Source organism: Populus alba, chromosome 5, assembly GCF_005239225.2.
Source record: "Populus alba chromosome 5, ASM523922v2, whole genome shotgun sequence".
NCBI lineage: Eukaryota > Viridiplantae > Streptophyta > Magnoliopsida > Malpighiales > Salicaceae > Populus > Populus alba.
Genome location: NC_133288.1, coordinates 2,774,255 through 2,793,545, shown reverse-complemented (window position 1 = coordinate 2,793,545; position 19,291 = coordinate 2,774,255). Strand labels below are relative to the sequence as shown.

Genomic DNA, 19,291 nt, shown 5'->3' with positions numbered 1-19,291 from the left:
GCCAGCCTCATCATCATGTATCTCACTAGATCTCTCTCTATTTTTTTCTCTGTTAATGGGTTCTGTATGTTTCCTGTCCTGGAATCTGTATGAGTTGGTACTCTGTAGGCGGATTCGATTTGATTATAAAGAACGGGCGTGATTTCTCTTTGCCCTTTTTTATTTTTTTTTTGTGATTGTGAGAAATGGTTGGCTAAATATTTGCCAAATATATTGTCCTTTATTCCATTTTTTGTTTTATTTTTAATCATATTTGTTAAGTCTGGCTTGCTTCGGTAAGTTAACTCCAAAAATCCGTGATTTGAAACTCTACATGAATTTTGATTTTAAATTAAATAAAAAATGATATTAATTTGTAAAACCTAATTGACTTAATTAAATCGACTTTTTTAAAAATAAAATAATATAATTTTAATAAAAAATAATTATCTCATTGACTTGATTGAATCAATAACCCAATAATTTTACTGTTTTTTATACACAATTAACAAATGGGATCTAACTATCTTGTTTTTTAATCAATTTTTTTTAGGTTTCAATTGATGGATACTCTTTGTAGCATCTCTTCTCTTTCTCTTAACCAGGAACTATAAAATAATAAAAATAAATTTTTTGTATCAAATTTGAATAGAAAAAATATTAAGGTATCAAAATTATATAGTTTGTGTTATTTTTAAAGTTCGAGGACTAAAGTGTATCTTTCCTAAAACTTCTAGGATATCATCCATGTTTAATGCCCTTTTCATTTTAGTTTTTTTTCTTTTAATTTCACCAATGATTAAGAAATTATAACAATTCACCTTCAATTAAGATTAAATTATATAAAATAAAACTTTGAGGATCAAAATAAATTCTAAAAAAATACATAATGCCATCCACACTATTTTGTATATGGATAAACAATACCGGACCTTAGAATTAAAAATCCACACGTTTTAGTTTTTTTTATAATTTAAAACTGGCCTCATAAAAATCATATAATCCCTAAGGTCGGCAAGGATTTTTTTTTTTATTTTTTTGTCTCCTTCCATCGTGCCTCCTTAATGGTCTACAAAAAATAGAAATTTCAAGCCACCGGGAAGAGCAAGCATTCAATTTGGACTAATTATCATAGTTTGAAAATTGATGGGTTGGAAAAGTTGGACACCTACTTCAACATTTCTTTTGCATGGGTTGAATACATCTTATTATGTAATAGTTAGTAAAAAAAAACAGAGGAATTCAATATATATTCTTCATTAAAAAAAATTGCAAATTAACCTTGGCGCAAAGTTATTAACTAAGCTCGGATTATAGGTTAAAACAAGTTAACTTAATGATTTTAAAATGATATTATTTCAAGATTTTTAATTTTTAAAAATGAAACAATATAATTTGAAATTTTCTTTATCAAAAAATCAAATTTAATCGTATCTGATTAAATCAACTCTTATATAATTTAATTTGAGACATGGCTCATATTAGATTTTAGATAACTAGTTGATTCGTGAAATTAATTTGAGTTTAAGAGTTTGTTTGAGAGTATAGTAAATATTTATATTTTAAAGTTTTTTTCATTTAAAATTTTTATTAAAATAATATTTTTTATTTTTTAAAATTTATTTTTATTATCGAATATTTCAAATAAATAAATGAATTCATCCAAATTTTGCACAAAATAGTCCCTTGATGCCAATGCACATGAAGTTAATCAACTTTTTTTACCGTTAATTATTCTTTTTACCTTAGAAAAATGGAGGGTGGTGGGGCCAAAAGCAGGGAGAGCATGTAAATGACTAAAAAAGACAAACACAGGATCAAAATTGTGTTATGAACTTTGTTTTGCTATCGCTTTATGAACCGATAGAGACGTGGTGTTCACGTGCACCCTATTTCGGCCCATTCATTTTCTGGGATTTAATTGTAAAATCTTCATGATTTTTTATTTTATTTTTAAGATATACAAAAATTAGTTTAAGATATTTATTTAATTATAAAAATTAATAAAAAATTATTCGTGATAAATCTCAACATTTAAAAAATTTATTCAATCATTTATATGTTATCTCGTAACAGGAAAAAAATAATTCTAAACTGATCATGTACTAAAAAACCCCAATATATTTTTTCTTTTACAAAATAAATATTTTTTTATTTTAATAAAAATAACCAAGACCGTTGATAGAAATGATAATTTCTTACCTAAAATTGCAATAAAGTTTCGAAATGAATAATAATAACCTGATAATTTATTTTTTGTTTTTGATACTATGTTTTGATAAATTTTAAAATGTATATGATTTGAAACATATTAAATTGATGTTTTTTTAATGTTTTTCGACAACTTTAATGTTTTGATATTAAAAATAAAAAAAAAACATGAAAAGATTATTTTTAATATTTTTATAACATGCTATACCACAATATCTCCATACAACATTTTTTTTCTTTTTCAACCTAAAAATTTGATAAAAAAACACTTTTAAAAAGCATATTACACTAGAATAACAAACATAAAAAAGCTAAATCCCACAATTTATTTTTTCACCAAAAATTCCTTGCCATTGATGATGAAAGCTAGTCACAATGCCAGGATCCTACGTGCATATTATAGGCAAGCTTGAAGAGGAGAGGATTAATCCACATAAGATTTGCTGTATGCTTGGCTCTAGGTCTCAGCAAATAAACAAGCAAGAAGAACCTCCTCGTCAAGCCCATCATTGTGCTCCTACTTTAAACACTATATAGGTACAATTGCTCCCCCCATTATCAACATAATGTTTCTACAACTTTTTAGGGTAAAGTCTGTATAACAAGTGGCGCCTTGGTTGGACCAACTAATTAACGTTGGAAGAAGATAATTTGATGAACTATTCAACTACTTTATGGATTCTTACACCCATCATTGAGCAAATCTTGCATCGATATGCTTTACGTGTAATCTCCCACTTTGAGAGTTATCTAGCCAATAGTTCTGGGTCCTGCTAGCCAGGGCCCATCTCTAGCATCTTTTAGCCTAAGTCACAAGGCAAAATGACAATCGCTAAAAGGCCATGATATTTATTACTTCCGTAAGTTTGTAGGACATGGACGGAGAACAGATGACATGAACAGGAAGAAATACGGTGGCATATATACGCAGGAGGAGGCGGTGGGTGGCTGAGGGAGGGAGGGCAGGCAGGTGGAGGTGAGGACACAGTAAGGTTAGAATGGCAAGAAGAGACATCCATGCGAGACAATGGGAAAGAAAAGGAGTAACGAATCAAGGGCAAGGTGCTCTGTGAACCTTTTTGCCTTTGTTGCTGAGTTTCGCTTTTGGCTCCTTTTTTGCTGAGGCTCTATCATATCTTCCATCTTGTTTGTTCCGCTTTCCTGGATGTGAAACCATGGATAAGGATGTTAATAGGTGTCCCACGGATTCGATGGTCTCGATCGGGTCCATTTTGAACCACAAACATGGCAGCGCTAATCTCCTTGTTCTAATGGAACTTAAGCAACAAGGCTGCTGCTTGCTGCTGCTGCTGCTGGCTGCTAATGATGATGCTTTTTTCTTGCTTGACGGGTGAGCTTTCTGAAAGAAAAAAACAGCCTAGGAGATTTGCAATTTGGCATTGCAATGGCCATCTTTTGATCTTTTTAAACTCGATTACTCGCGGGTCCCTTTTTGACCTGTCGTCCTGGCCACATTTCCTGGCCTAGATCCATGGGTGGGTTAAGCTTTTCCCAGCTGATTTCACAGGACAGGAGTTTGGATTTAATCATCCACTACTGTTGTATATTAAAAGCAGAATACAGAAAATAAAGGCCTTGTTTGGCATAAACTGAAAATATTAAAAAGGAATGAATATAAAACATTGAATGAACCAAATAAGACCCTTATTTTCACATCTTAATATTTTTAAAATAAAATAGTATTTATTTTCTTAAGTTAGTAGTAAATGCGTTTCCTAGAAAATATTCTATAATAACGCAACCTTGGTTGTTTGTATAATAGATTTGTCATAAAAGATGGAAATTTTAGTATATGATACATAATTTTAATGAGAATTAGCCCCACCCTTTTGCATTATCAAAATCAACGAATAAATTTTAGTATATGATACATATACTATTGAAATATTGCATATACTGTGAGCCTGTTTGCCCCTGTTTGCCTCCATTAACAATGTCACATTGGCAACGACTCTGAAGGTAGCACTGGTAGCTAGATTGACTGCTGTTTTTCTCCTAGCTAGGAACCATTTTTTTGTCTTGTTAAATTTCATAGTCTTGTTCTTTGGAAGAGGGGATAGGTAGCATTGTTACGCTAGATTGACTGACATGTGTAATTTATGGCTCGTTTTCCCTTGCTTTGTTCTTGCACTTTGAAAGAATAGTTTATATAATGTTTATTGCCTAGAGAAGAGGGGGGGTGTTGTGTAGGAGAGAGATAGAGATGGTGAATCATGGGCACTTTCTATATATGAATGCATGGATGAGAGAAGCACAAGAGGCAACAAAGTTGGTGGAGAACATCAATAGCAGAACAAAGAACAAAGACTTGGCTGAAGAAATTAAGTTTAGAGACATTGCTCAATCTAAGCTCGGGGAAGCTGGAGTCAAACTTGATTGCCTTGGATCATTTCTTCATAATCCTCCTTCAAAAGCACTAGAGGCAACAAAGTTGGTTGGGAGCAACATCGATAGCAGAATAAAGAACAAAGACTCCTGGCTGAAGAAATTAAGTTCAGAAGACATTGGCTCAATCTAACGCTCGGGGAAGCTTGGAGTCAAAACTTGATTGCCTTGGATCATTTCTTCATATGATCCTCCTTCAAAGCCTAACCTGTATGTTCCATCTTTTCACACTTGCCTTATGAGAGTTCCCCTTCTGCTTATATTTTTCCTTGAGTTGTTTCCATTTTGATTATGTTTCTGCTAGTTGGTTGGTCTTCAATTGCTCAAATGTTAGTCTTCCTATGTTCGATTTACTTGCTGTATCTTTGAGGTCGTGTTTTGTCAGTGAATTTATGTCTTTTCAGAACAAGAAAAACAAGATAATATGTTTTTTCTATCTCGAAACAATAATCAAAGCTAACGCTACCATGATTAATCCTATTTTCTTGTATCCTTCTGTAATTATTAATTTATATGAATAACACGTTTTGTAAAATGAGTTAGCATTTTAAGATGGTGTGTCAAATAGGCCACAAGCAGAAAAAAGAAACAAAACATTCTGGATCCCCTGAGCCAGATGGAAAGAAAACCAGCAAATTACTAGTGGGTTTGAACTTAAAACTAGGACTTTTCTCCTAACAATTGTTCTAAAATAGCATATCTAATTAAATCAGTATCAATAAGCTTCCCATGAGTAAATAATCTGTTGCAGCAGTACTTTTACAGAAGTAAAGAAGATTCCAGATTTTCGATGGAAAACCTAATCGGATTTACGGGCTAAGAACAAGAGCGACTGGCTCTCAATCTATACGCACACACATTCTCAAAGGGAGGTACAGTTGGGTTTTCACGGTCTCATTTCCTCTTGAATGTCCAGCCTGCGTGGAATATCTATGAGCACAAAGAAGTCAGGGGAGTGTGAGGGGCAGGAGAGGAGCGTGATAAAAAGGGCTTTCATGTCCTCATTCCTGTTTAAAAACTTTCAGAGCTGCAAGCTTTACATTGATAAGAACAGGGAGCATTGTAGATCATTTTATTAAAAATCCAATCAGATTGTGAATGCTGTCAGTTCATTCTAATGTCTTTGGGAAGCATGCTAGGAATAACATCAAAGGAAATTCTGTAAATTATGTCAAAAAGGTAAATGCATTTGAACACTGTTCTAGCAAGGTTGCATTGTGAATTTTGAGATGGACACGCCTTAAAGCTGAAAAGGAGGTGATTAGGCTAGACAGAAAGTGATGGTGGTTGAAGGAATTGGATTTTTTCCAGCAGCATTCATCTGTTGTCTTATCATCCAAAAAGGATTCTGCTGTCTGCGTGTCTTCGCAGAAGGCAGCACCGATCTCCTCGCGAAAGAGCCCTGGGAGATGCTCATTGATCAAAAATTATAGAAGAAATATACATGAAGAACCTGAAGAGATTCTTGTGTATCTTGACTTGAATGTTTCAGCAGCTTGATCCATACTGACAGTAAGAAATCTGCGTTGGGACCTTTCAGAAATGGCAGAAACTTGGAACGAGCCGTGGACTTTTAATTTGTTTAGCTTCTTGCTACTCTTTCTGCTTCTATTTCAGTCAACACGAAGAAAATTCACTTATAAACTACTTACTTCAGTTGCATTGCGTTTTCTTGTCATCTACTTCATTTGTTCATGAGGATCGCAACTTTCTTCTCTTGCTTGAGCAGGCAGACTGACACCCAGAGACCTGCTGGCTATGACCCTTGTGCCTCAGACTACACTTGAGATTTGCAGTCAACATATGAACGAGCGTGACTTGTCATTTATTTTTTCCTACAACAATGAGTTTTGTTTTGAGAATTTAGTCTTGTAATTTTTTTTATTAGATTATTTTATTTATATGATTTAGCTTATAAAACTCAGCAAATTTACTAGAGTTTTGCTGATTTTTTTTTATCCCATGTTTTAGATTATTTGAAATTGAACATTGTATTTTTATTTATTTTTATTTTTTTATAGAGATTTATTCCAATTACCAGCTTCCCGGCTTGAGTTATGAGTTTTGACATGATATTTTAAGACATTAATCATTTATTTTTATTTTATTTGATTACTTAGCATTGAATATAAAACCAGTTTCAGACCGACTGGTTTTTAGTTTGGCTCGATTTTTTTCTAGTTTTGACTAGGTTTTAATTCAGTTTGGCTTGATTTTTTTTCCAGTTTGGCTCAGTTTTTCCAGTTTTTTCAGGTTTATAAAAAACCGAAACCGAATTTGTTTGGTTTTTTAAAAATTCTAATCAGTGTAATTGATTTTTTCACAGTTCAAGTTTTTTTTCTTTTAATTTTTCTCGGTTTAATCAGTTTTTTTGATTTTTTTAACTCATTCCTAATTAGGATCAAACGTAAAAATAAAACTTTGATAATCAAAATGATTATTATAAAAATAAACAATAAATCCACATTATTTTATAGAAAGTGTGAATAATACCCCGTCCACAAGGTTTAGAGTTTCTTTATAATAAAAACTTAACAATTTATTACTTCCTTTTTTCATTTAATTCAAACAACTGATTTTAAAAATAATAATGAGATTTGAAAACAACGAACATGGTCTATCATATTTTATGAAATCCAAATCCAAATATAAAAATAAAGAATCTACAAAAAAATCGAAGAATAGAGTTCACCAAACAACAGGTTCATGTGAAAGGAATGGATGAAGGCGTTCCACTAAAGCAGAAACAATGGAAGAAGATAAGGGAAGTGCACTTGCCTTCACCATTTCCCTTGTTTGGAAAATTACTCAACCCAATATTTGACACCTCCCCCACCCCCAAATAAAATAAAATAAAATAAAATAATAAAAATAAATAAATTAACCCCCTCCTCTATCTGTCTTCGTTGCAATTTCGTTGGTGCATCATCGTTTTTAGTGGAACAAAGCCACCCGCATAGAAGAAGGAATAGGATAGTGGTCCACTTCCAACAGTCACCATGTATTTTAGTACCAAAAAACTAGCAAAGAAAAATTAACAAACCAACCCGATCATGTTTTAGTTACCTGACAAATTTCTCAACTCTAATTCTAATCAAAGCATCTTCCCCACTCTAGATGTCCTCCACTCCTTCTCTGTCTACGTTTAACTTAATTTGGTTGTTCTTGTTTAAAGTTGAACGACGCTCTGTCGCTATAAAAGTTTAGAGAAAGAAAGGCTCATTTTTTCTTGCTTTCTTTCACCTCATTCTTTCTCTGACAATACTTGTGGTGTCCTTGATATATACAAATAATTCAGAGAAAAGAAGTAAAGAGAGGTGAAGAGTTTGTGCTTGAATTCTTGATTGAGTTGTGAAGAAAACTATGGCTTCTTTGATTCTTTTGCCTGCAAAATTCTGTTTCTGGAACTAGAAGCAATACTGCCCCACCAGGGTTCTTGTTCTCTGGTGGTAGGCCGGGCAGTGGCTCAGCTGGGGTTCCAGGAATCGAAGGTTGTTTAACTGTTATCGGAGCTCTGCTTCGGATTCTCACTGGAAACAAAGTATCTGATATGTCGAGTGTTTAATGGTAATTCTTTAAAGTTTCCCTTTTTTGCTCTTATTGTATTGCTTGCTTTGACTTGTTTGTGCCTTTTGTCCTATCCGGGGTTTTCTTTTTAGATTAAAATATTGAGACTTTTCATCCATTCTTTTTGGTGTTTGGTACAGTGGTTTTGAGTTTTAATGTTAATTTTGCTTCATTAGCCCTGAATTTTGAGAGAGTTGGTGGGTTGATGACTTGGTAAGTGTATCATTGAAATTAAATTATGCTATCCAGTTACGCATGGATTATAAATGGGCGTCTCTTATGTTGACAAGTTGCTTAATCTTCTGCAAAAGAGCCAGACGCTTTGTTTTATATCTCTGTTAGCAACTATAAGAAAAATAGCAATTGGAATGGAAAACCAGTAAATTGGAAAAGGTATAAAATATTTTGAGTAGGCTAGATAAAATGTTATGTTGTGATCTTTGGGAAATGTGTGTGAAAGATTGCTGCATTTTTTAATAGACGAGATGGTTCATAGGAATATTCAGTTTTGTTCATAGTAACTGGAATCGACAACAAATTGAAAAAGATAGTAAACGATTTTTCATTAGATGAAATGCATATGTTTATGATGCCTTTAAGAATTATGCGTGAAAAAAAAAATACTGCTGTTTTATCTGTTTTTTGTTGATGTCACTTAAAGTCAGTAAGATGTGTAAGAAGACATTTTTTTCTCTCGCTGACCATGCATTGAATTGTAATCATATGATTCCCAGCTCCAAAGGGGTTATTTTCCACAGAAACCTGCACATTATAGGGGACCAAAACTGAAGGTGGCTATTATTGGAGCGGGTTGGCAGGCATGTCAAACTGCAGTGGAGCTTATTGGATCAAGGCCAATGAGGTATTTGCTCACAATGCTCCAAGGACACTCTCATCAGCTTATTACATATTTGCTTTTTTCTGCATTGTCTTTCTTGAACATCTGATCATCTTGACCTTATTGGAACTCAAAAAATTTGGAAGTTTGTGGATTGCATGTTTTAAGCACATAGCCATTAGCATTATCAACAATCTCATTTCTATTTAAGAGCAAACTTGACAATCTATTTCTTGGAAAGTTTAAATTTTGGTTGTTTAAATTTACTTTGAAACTGGTTTTATGTGATAATGGAAACTGGAGATAATGTTCTTATTTTTTATCAGGTGGATATATACGATTCGAGGTCTTTTCATTGGTGGTAAAGTGGGTTCGTTTGTTGATAGACGTGGAAACCATATTGAAATGGGACTTCACGTTTTCTTTGGTTGCTATAATAATCTTTTTCGTTTGATGAAGAAGGTGAAGCAAGTTTCTTTTGCTATTGTGATATAACAATTTAAAAACATAGTTTTTGAACACAAAATGCTGCTCTTTATATAATTTGATACCTTTTCTGAATCACCACCTGAACATAGGTGGGCGCAGATAAAAATCTTCTTGTGAAGGATCATACTCACACATTTGTTAACAAGGGAGGTGAAATTGGTGTATGATTTGATACTTGATCCTTATCTGATCACATTTTGCCTTACAGTAGATGTGCATTGTAGATTGAAACCATCTTTCCTCAGTTGGTTTGCTAGCATCCTGTATTGTCATATTCAATCTTGTTTACTATATTTAAATCCTTTCACAACTTGAATTTGATTTCAGAGCTTGATTTTCGGTTTCTATTTGGTGCTCCGTTGCATGGGATTCGTGCATTTTTGTCGACAAATCAGCTTAAGGCTGATTCTTTTCTTTTCCTAGCATCCAGTTCATTCTAGACTTTATGGGGCAATATCCTTCACTTTAGATGCTAGCCAAAAAAAGTCATCAACATGTTTATTATCCTTCAAACTGCTGCTTCTTTTGTTACCTGTATATCTCCTGGGCCATGACAATGCATCTATTATGTATCACTACTGAAGGCATTTAATATCCTTTTCTTAGCAACACCCTCACAACTTTCATTGCAGTCTAAATATTGTCGTTTTGGCATCCAAATTTAAGCTGGAAACCAAGAGAAAAAAAGATTGAAAAAAGAAAAAAAGTGTTGAAGAAACTATAAGGGTTTTATATGTCGTCTTTCAACATCTTTTGGGAAGCTGAACCAACCGGTGCTCAATTTCCTAGCCCCTCTAACTCTCTTTTGATGTAATTTTCTCATGGTGCTGTTCAATTGCAGCCTTATGATAAAGCAAGAAATGCGGTTGCTCTTGCCCTGAGTCCAGTTGTAAAGGCTCTTATTAATCCAGATGGAGCATTGAGGGACATAAGGGATTTAGATAGTGTAAGAACAATCTCATTTCTCTTTCTTTTGGTGCTTTGATTAGTTGTTCAATCATTTTGTTAATAATAACCTTGAAATTACATTTTCTTACTACAGATCAGCTTCTCTGATTGGTTTTTGTCCAAAGGTGGCACCCGCATGAGCATCCAAAGAATGTGGGATCCTGTTGCTTATGCCCTTGGGTTTATTGACTGTGATAACATCAGTGCTAGGTGCATGCTGACCATATTCTCATTGTTTGCCACCAAGACAGAGGCTTCTTTACTTCGCATGCTCAAGGGCTCTCCAGATGCTTACTTGAGTGGTCCCATTAGAAAGTATATCGAAGATAAAGGAGGCAGGTATAATTGTAAAATATAGGTTCAAAGTCATTCCTTGTCTTTTCTTTTTTTGGGTCCCAATAATTGATATTCTTTAACGCCTCTTTATCTCCAAGAGCAGGTTTCACTTGAGGTGGGGGTGCAGACAGATACTTTACGATAGATCTCCTGATGGAGAAATACATGTCACAGGACTTGCCACATCGAAGGTAAATGGCTTCTCATTTTTCTTCTTTTAAACTGAATCCTTTATGACATTGATGTATGAAAGCATCATCTAGATGACTTGTTCAATGATTTTATCATGAACCTGGTTGCATTGCTCCAATTTAAGGATCAATAGGGTTGTGATCTATTTTTCTCGACATTGTTTCAATGAATATTATCAGTAGGCCATGGTTCTAAATTGGAGACGTCCAGGGAAAAGGGCTTAAGAGTTCAGACCAAGCATTCAATCTTGCATCTTTTGATAAATGAAGAGGAAATGAATATCCCACACTCTGTCAAACTCCCCAAGCACATATTTGTGGGTTTGCAATTGGAGAATTGATGGAGTTATTTTCTTCAGATTGATGCATATAGTTGGTGCATGTAAAGTTTAGAAATTAAAATCTTCAGTCTATACCCTTTAGGGAATATGTTAAATCAAATCTAGCCAAATTAATAGATGGAAGGAAACGGAGTGTGTAAGGTTATGGCAGGATCAAGACTCGCACATCAAACATCTGAGAAATTAGATTGTGTATGTGTATTTAGGAGGTTTCTGTGTTTTATTTTTATAATCGACCAGTGATTGTAAGGTCTCCATTAATGGAATGTTTAATATCATTGTAGGCTACGGATAAGAAAGTTGTTAAAGCTGATGCGTATGTTGCAGGTATGCAGTCAGATATGCTCTCTCTTTCTATATATATCCTGTCTCAATTGTGCATTGATGGTTTTTGTCATTCTGCGGTTTGATTCATTGGCAGCTTGTGATGTCCCTGGAATTAAAAGACTACTTCCATCCCAGTGGAGGGAATCAAAGTTCTTCGATAATATTTATGAGCTAGTGGGAGTACCTGTTGTCACAGTACAGCTTAGATACAATGGCTGGGTTACAGAATTGCAGGATTTAGAACGATCAAGGTCAATTTCTATCTATGCTGGTGCCCTGATTGTGAAATCAGGATGCTTTTAAATGACGAAGAGTATTATTTGCTTTGATAATAGCTGAGACTATTCATAGGCATCTTTTCCAATAAACCCTTGCTTCTTTCAATTTATAGGCAGTTGCGGCAAGCTGCTGGCTTAGATAACCTCCTGTATACCCCAGATGCAGATTTTTCTTGTTTTGCTGACCTAGCACTCGCTTCTCCAGAGGATTACTACATTGAAGGACAAGGTTCATTGCTTCAGTAAGAAAAAAAATATCTCTACTATCAGTATACTGCTGCTAGCTTCTGCTTTTTATAAGGAATATTGATGATCTACCTTACATATCCCTATAGTTCTCTTTTATATTTCCATCCCATTCTGTTGTATTCACAAAAATCAAATGTTTCAGATGTGTTCTGACACCTGGAGATCCTTACATGTCGTTGACAAATGATAAAATCATAGAGAGAGTCTCAAAGCAGGTTTGTAGCATTTAAACGTTATCTCTTAGTGCCTAAAGTCATCAACTATGTAAGGTTATAAGCCCTATTACACACTCTGGGAAGTCATGCAAGAACATAATGTGGGTAGTCTTTGATTAAATTCTTCAGGCTTTAGTAACTTCTGAATTTAAATTGTTTGGCTTGACAGAGCACTTATCCATAAGGCTTCTTTCATTTCTACACACACCTTTTGCATGAGAGCACACATGGTAAACTTGGCTTCAGATGGCAGTAGTCACACCTTGAAAATCTACCATCTGCATGTCATTAACATGTGTAAACAACCTATACTCATTTATGTGAATAAAGAAAACATCTCTAATCATTTTAGGACATCAAAATCAGCTTACTTGGGAAGTACTAGAATTTAAAATTGTTTGTGCACCTAGTAACCAGGCTTGAATGCAAGTCCTTTTCAGCTGTGATACCACCTGCAATTGCTCTTTTTTGTGATATGGGCCCTTGGTAGACCAAAAGGCAATTTGAGATCAAAGGTTTCCATCCTCACAGATGGTAGCTTTCATATAACAAGATGGTAAAATATTGTGCTTGTTGCTTTTGTAGCTAGTGGTTGAATCTTTTTTGTGTAAAGAATTATGAATTGCTGATTCCAATTACTGTTGTGCAATATTCTCGTTTTCATGCACTTATTTTCTTATTTCCATAATTAGGTCCTGGCTTTGTTCCCGTCATCCCAAGGTCTAGAAGTTACCTGGTCATCCGTTGTAAAAATTGCGCAATCTTTATATCGTGAAGGACCTGGCAAAGATCCTTTCAGACCTGATCAGAAGACACCTGTGAAAAATTTCTTCCTTGCTGGCTCATACACTAAACAGGTAACATAAATTTCCTTTCACCTTTAAGCTTGACTGAAAGGTAGCTTCAAGTGTTTGCCCCCACAGTTTTCTGGATGAAAACACCTATTAATTAAAAGGGAAAAACCATCAGAGAGATTAACAGGCTAATCTAAGTTTCCTTGTTTATCAGTAGTGTCATGCAAGCATAAGCGCATAAGTTGAGTCAATGAAATCCAGCAAAATCTGGAAAAAAATTTGGAAGTTGATGCTTCTGCAACACTTGGTTTTATTTGAGTGAAAATGTAATAAAAAATGCAGTAAATTCAGCATAGTTTCTGCATTGAACAGGATTACATAGACAGCATGGAAGGAGCGACTTTGTCTGGCAGACAAGCTTCAGCATACATTTGCGATGCTGGGGAAGAGTTAATAGCATTGAGGAAAAACCTTGCAGCTGTCGAATCTCAAGAATGTGCAAATTCTAACACAGTAACTGATGAGCTCAGTCTTGTATGATAGCAATTACATATCGCATATCAAAGCTTCATGATTCATGGCTGAAATAAATAGTTGTTGGGTATACGATGCCAATTAGGTTAAGTTTATGATTTATGCAATTCAAAACTTTTCCAATGTAAAGATTAGTTTCAGTTACGAGGCAATCTAGGCGTTTATGCTGTAAAATGCCTTGCTGTCAAGTCATGTAACGATCATGGTATTTAAGAGTGTTTATCTTCAGTGGTTGAAATGGAGTTTCAACCACCTAGACAAAGAATCCTGGGCATGGCTTTATGGTAGTTTTTATAATTATGTTTTGAAAAAGTAAGTTTAAGAAAAACAAATGCCACAAACATAAACAAATTGAGTGCACAAGAGTGAGAGCACACTGTCTACAATGGCTTAAATGATTATTATTTTTTTTTCAAAAAAAAGAAAGATGTATTTATTCCTCAAGGACCAACATGACATGAATCCCCGTTAGAGGTCTAGGTGAAACGCAGAAATGCGGGCAGTAATGCCCGGAATGAGGATGACATACAGAAGTCCAGGAGAAAGAGCCAAAGGCAACTAGGAGTCTGCTACAGAGAATAACCATACGATGCCGGCTGCTTTTGTCCGTGGGAAGGGTTTTTTCCATAAATTCCCTAGTTTTTGACGTAGATGAACTTGGTAATTGCAGTAAAAGAAAGCTCTAGAGTCCTCGCTTGGACAAACATGTCTTTTAGAGCATGTTCAGTGATGTGTTTGCAAGTGCTTTTGCAAAATGATTTTGGGAATGGATGCATGCTTTTCGATGGAGAAAGTACCGCGGTGCAGTAGCTGTGGTACTCTAGCCTCCACAATACCAAAAATACATGACTATGATTGGAAATTATAAGATCCTTCCTGCTCCCCCACAGAAAAGAAAAATACTTCTGACTACGATGTGAAAATGGACGACCTTTGGAGAGACAATAAATGGAGGCTATATGTCAGTGCTCCCATGTCATTTGCCGATTCGGATCTAGATCATTGTTCCAGATCTGACAACAGTTTCTACAAGCAATCTGTCGTTTAACTAAGAGATTTTTTCCCCTTGAATAACTCTATGCACATGGATGACAGAAGCCACAATACATTATTGTATGGAATCCTTGAATTAGCTAGTAAACAACAAGCAAAATGGAAAGAAACAAACCTTCTAGCTTGCGTACAGCACAACGTCGAACATTGCGATTGACAGTAATCAAGGGAATATGTTCATGAGAAAGATGCCTAAACTCAGATTACTAGAAAAGATTCATTTTCCTGCAGAGTCCACATGTTTTATACAATGTTGAAATGACATCTGGTTTCATTCTTTTGCCCCCAGTTTCTATGCTAGAACAAGGAAGCTAGCCATTGAAGCAGAGATTCTCTTAATGAAAATCTGTAACCAATTCACCATTATGCATGTATTATCCACCATTTCTGCCTAATCAAGCATGGAATCTGTTGCCTGCTCTTTAAAGGTGTGAAACAGCAGCATTGACAAGCATCAAATTTGCATAAAACAGTATCCAACCACATGGATCAAGTAATCAAGTAAACATCAAATTTGTCAGGAATCACAATAGCTAGAAATCAACATCAAAAGAGTAAAAAGCATCAAGTAAACCACATGGATTAATCAAAACAAAAGCTTGATTCATCATTTTATTGGCTCTTTAACACACAGCCACACATAAAAAATAACAGGGCAAAAGATCATTAACCAACATGACATACCAAAGGCACAAAGACATTATTAAGCTCAAGCCAGTTCAAATCACACATGTTATCTTACTTAACCAACTCAAACCCATCCTCTGCTTCCTTCTCAATTTCACTCTTAGCAACCTCCATCTCTTCATCAAAGAAAATGTCCCATTTCCCTTCCCACTTGATAAAAAACTCAGTATCCTCAAAATACTTCACTCTATGCACATCTCCGGCCGGTGTGAACAAATAATCGCCAACAACCAGATCATATTTTGCTTTCTTACTCAAATTCCACACCCTTTTACTCCCTTTTAACACCACCAAATCATGCCCAAAGGTATGATGATGTGCAGGCTCTACACTCCCTGCTTTGAAACTTACTATAGCTGATGTCGGGCTCTCTCTCACTATCTTCATTGCCCCGCCAGGAATAATCTCGATGGGGTCTAATTTTCTGTTTTTCACCAGGCAGCAGAGTGCGCACGCGCTTGTGTTTATACTTCCCTCCTCTTGTTGTTTAGTATCAGAAAGTTTTGCACCAATTACAGGCATCTCTCTGAGCGAATTGTCCAAGAAGGATTCTATTTCTTCCCCCCATGGAGCAGAGTTCGAGGCGGGACAAGGAGACTTAAAAGGGGTTTTAAGCCAAGTGTCGAGGATTTCTATGGCGGAGTCCGGGGATGTTGCCATGCCGGAGACGGCAAGGACGTTGGAGTTGTTGATGGATCGGGAGTTGGCGGCGTCTGCAGTGGAAAGGCAGGTTGCAGCGAAGACGCCAGGGAATTTGTTGGCAAAGATGGAGACACCGACACCAGTGCCGCACGCTACAAGGCCGCGGATTTCTGGGGTTGGGGATGATGGGGTAGTGGACGCAGCGGAGACAAGGCGGCCCACTTCGGCGGCGATTGAGTAGTAGGAGGAAGTGCCGAGGTCTTCTACTTCTATGTTGAGGGAACGGAGGTGAGAGACCAGTGTGTCTTTGAGGGAGCAGCCGAAAGAGTCTGCTCCAGCTATTATCTTGAGAGGGAGGGGAGGGGGGGTTGTCGTGGCGGTGGAAGAGACGGTGGTTTCGGCCATTTGTGGCGGTGGACGAGACAGGACAGCGAACTTGGAGAGCGAGTGGAAGTGGGTACTGAATGGGGAGCGTCTCTACTAGACGAGGATCATTCTAAACGATATTAAATAATTAATAAAAAAAGAAAAGGGACGTCATTAGGACCAGATTCATGGAGATAGATTAATTATTAACAGTTTCACATTTAATTGAATATGAAGGCTACGCATTTTTAGACAGTTTTATAAAAAAAGATTTAATTTATGTTGAAATGTATGCTAATTTAAGAATATTGTTAATTTTTAAAAATAATTCGAGTATTTTTACAAGATTAGCTAAGAGTTATTTAATATTTATTTTAAATTTTTTAATTAATTTTTTTTATTAATATGGATGTTGGATCTAATTTGAATATACTTTGATTATTCTCGTAAGTTTTAAAATTAACGATTATATAAGTTTTAATAATTTTAAGATTTGTAAAACTTAAAATAATAATTTTTTAAAAAAAATTTAAAACCCCATTAATTAAACTATATTTCTTAGTTTTATTTTTTATTTTTTAGTTTATATAAAAGATGGAGTTTTAATCCTTGTCCAAATATTCTTTCTTTTAAATTGTTTATTTTTTTAGGTGGTCATATTGAAGAAGAATGCGACTGAAAGTCAAGTGTCTAGAGTCTTGGGCTTCAAATAAAAAGTAAAACGGTCCGTTGCCCTTCCGTTCATAAACGGTTCAGGCAAAGCTGAAGGCAAGACACCCAGAACTGAGGAACAGTCATAGAGACAGCATCTTCTTAACCTAACAATGACGGTGCTCATGCGGAAAAGCGCTTTTAGAGCTTCTGCTTCTGCTTTTCAGCTTCCACAACAACAAATGGAAATGGGTATCTCTTCTTTTCTTCCTGATTTCCCTTGTTTCTTATTCTTCAATCATCACCGCTTTCTTACTTCTACTTCTACAAAGAAACCTTCCTTGCCTAAAAAAAATGATGGGTTTGTTAGTAATAATAGCAATAACGCTTGTATTGATGATGCCTTGGCTTCATTCTATCGCATGGCCCGCCTCAATCCCAGGCCTTCTGTTGTGGAGTTTGGCAAATTCTTAGGCTCCTTTGCCAAAAAAAAACAGTATTCCACTGTTGTCTCTTTGTGCAATCAAATGGATTTGTTTGGAGTCACCCACAATGTTTATTCTCTAAATATATTGATTAACTGCCTTTGTCGCTTGAACCATGTGGATTCTTCTGTCTCTGTCTTGGGCAAGATGTTCAAACTTGGTATTCATCCCGATGCTATCACATTCAATGCACTCATTAATGGGCTCTGCAATGAGGGAAGGATTAAAGGAGCAGTAGAGTTGTTTAATGAGATGGTGAAGAGAGGGCATGAGCCCAATGTAATTAGCTATAATACTATAATCAATGGCTTGTTCAAATCTGGCAACGTAAATATGGCTGTTCACGTGTTCAAGAAGATGGAACAAAACGGGTGCAAGCCAAATGTGGTGACATATAATACAATCATAGACAACCTTTGCAAAAATAGGCTAGTAAATAAGGCCATGGAATTCTTATCTGAAATGCTGGATCGGGGCATTCCACCAAATGTTGTTACTTACAACTCCATAGTCCACGGTTTTTGCAATTCAGGACAGCTGAATGAAGCTACTAGATTGTTCAGTGAAATGGTTGGGAGGGATGTTATGCCAGATGCAGTGACCTTCACTATTTTGGTTGATGGGCTGTGCAAAGAAGGAATGGTTTCAGAAGCTCGGTGTGTCTTTGAAACAATGACTGAAAAAGGTGTAGAGCCACTTATTTACACTTACAATGCTTTGATGGATGGGTACTGTTTACAGCGTCAAATGAATGAGGCCAAGAAGGTGTTTGAAATCATGATTCGCGAAGGTTGTGCACCTGATGTACATAGTTACAACATCTTGATCAATGGATATTGCCAGAGTAGAATGATGGACGAGGCAAAATCACTCCTTGCTGAAATGTCTGAAAAAGAATTGGCTCCTGATACTGTCACTTACAGCACTCTTATGCAAGGCCTGTCCCAAGTAGGGAGGCCTCAGGAAGCTCTAAATCTTTTCAAGGAGATGTGTTCTAATGGCCTGCTTCCAAATTTGGTGACTTACTCGATTTTGCTAGATGGCTTCTGGAAACATGGACATTTGGACGAGGCATTAAAACTGCTCAAGTCAATGCAAGAGAAGAAATTAGAACCTGATATCGTCTTGTATACCATTCTTATTGAAGGTATGTTCATCGCTGGGAAGCTTGAAGTTGCAAAGGAACTATTTTCCAAGCTTTTTGTCGATGGAATACGGCCTACTGTACATACATACAGTGTCATGATCAAGGGACTTCTTAAAGAAGGGCTGTCAGATGAAGCATACAGATTATTTAGAAAAATGGAAGATGATGGCTTCATGCAAGACAGTTGCTCTTATAATGTTATCATTCAAGGGTTTCTTCAAATTCGGGACTCATCAAGTGCTATACGACTTATTGATGAAATGGTTGGTAAAGGATTCTCAGCGGATTCAACTACATTTCAGATGTTATTGGATCTGGAATCTGATGATGAAATCATAAGCCGGTTTATGCGTGGAAAAGCTCTCGAGGTAGAAAAATGAAGTGCCTAGATATACAGAAAGAGATGCTGTTGCCAAACCAGAGAGTGTGCTGTGAGTGAAGTTTGGAGCTGTAGCCATGCAATGGATGTTCTTCTGGGCAACTTTAATCCTTGTGTGGCAAATTCCAAAAGGAATTGTTGCAAAATTAACAGTAGCTAGTTCTATCTCTTCCATCCA

The 19,291-nt window shown here is 35.8% G+C and overlaps 3 protein-coding genes across 3 annotated transcripts; 2 read left to right on the top strand and 1 right to left on the bottom strand.

Moving 5' to 3' along the window:
• Window positions 1-9,328: 9,328 nt before the first annotated feature.
• On the top strand, window positions 9,329-13,877 carry LOC118056983 (zeta-carotene desaturase, chloroplastic/chromoplastic). Its single transcript, XM_073409458.1, has 12 exons — window positions 9,329-9,463; window positions 9,580-9,652; window positions 9,818-9,891; window positions 10,332-10,436; window positions 10,533-10,777; window positions 10,878-10,965; window positions 11,591-11,633; window positions 11,728-11,884; window positions 12,025-12,153; window positions 12,303-12,375; window positions 13,068-13,232; window positions 13,542-13,877. Exons 1-12 carry the CDS (start codon window positions 9,407-9,409, stop codon window positions 13,707-13,709), a joined length of 1,377 nt encoding a protein of 458 aa, XP_073265559.1. The 5' UTR covers window positions 9,329-9,406; the 3' UTR covers window positions 13,710-13,877.
• A 1,461-nt stretch (window positions 13,878-15,338) lies between these two features.
• LOC118056984 (DNA damage-repair/toleration protein DRT102) lies at window positions 15,339-16,581 on the bottom strand. The gene has a single exon (XM_035069439.2). The coding sequence runs from the start codon at window positions 16,488-16,490 to the stop codon at window positions 15,495-15,497; it is 996 nt and encodes a 331-aa protein (XP_034925330.1). The 5' UTR covers window positions 16,491-16,581; the 3' UTR covers window positions 15,339-15,494.
• Window positions 16,582-17,088: 507 nt separating this feature from the next.
• On the top strand, window positions 17,089-19,291 carry LOC118056990 (uncharacterized). Its single transcript, XM_035069445.2, has one exon. The coding sequence runs from the start codon at window positions 17,276-17,278 to the stop codon at window positions 19,112-19,114; it is 1,839 nt and encodes a 612-aa protein (XP_034925336.1). The 5' UTR covers window positions 17,089-17,275; the 3' UTR covers window positions 19,115-19,291.

What these genes read in the sequence shown, in the direction of transcription:
- LOC118056983 (XM_073409458.1), top strand. Translation starts at nt 9,407, where the DNA reads ATGGGACTTCACGTTTTCTTTGGTTGCTATAATAATCTTTTTCGTTTG. An exon ending in CAAGGGAGGTGAAATTGGTG is followed by an intron (nt 9,653 to 9,817) that starts TATGATTTGATA and finishes ATTTGATTTCAG; the next exon opens with AGCTTGATTTTCGGTTTCTA. An exon ending in CAGGATTTAGAACGATCAAG is followed by an intron (nt 11,885 to 12,024) that starts GTCAATTTCTAT and finishes TTCAATTTATAG; the next exon opens with GCAGTTGCGGCAAGCTGCTG.
- LOC118056990 (XM_035069445.2), top strand. Translation starts at nt 17,276, where the DNA reads ATGACGGTGCTCATGCGGAAAAGCGCTTTTAGAGCTTCTGCTTCTGCT.
- LOC118056984 (XM_035069439.2), bottom strand. Translation starts at nt 16,490, where the DNA reads ATGGCCGAAACCACCGTCTCTTCCACCGCCACGACAACCCCCCCTCCC.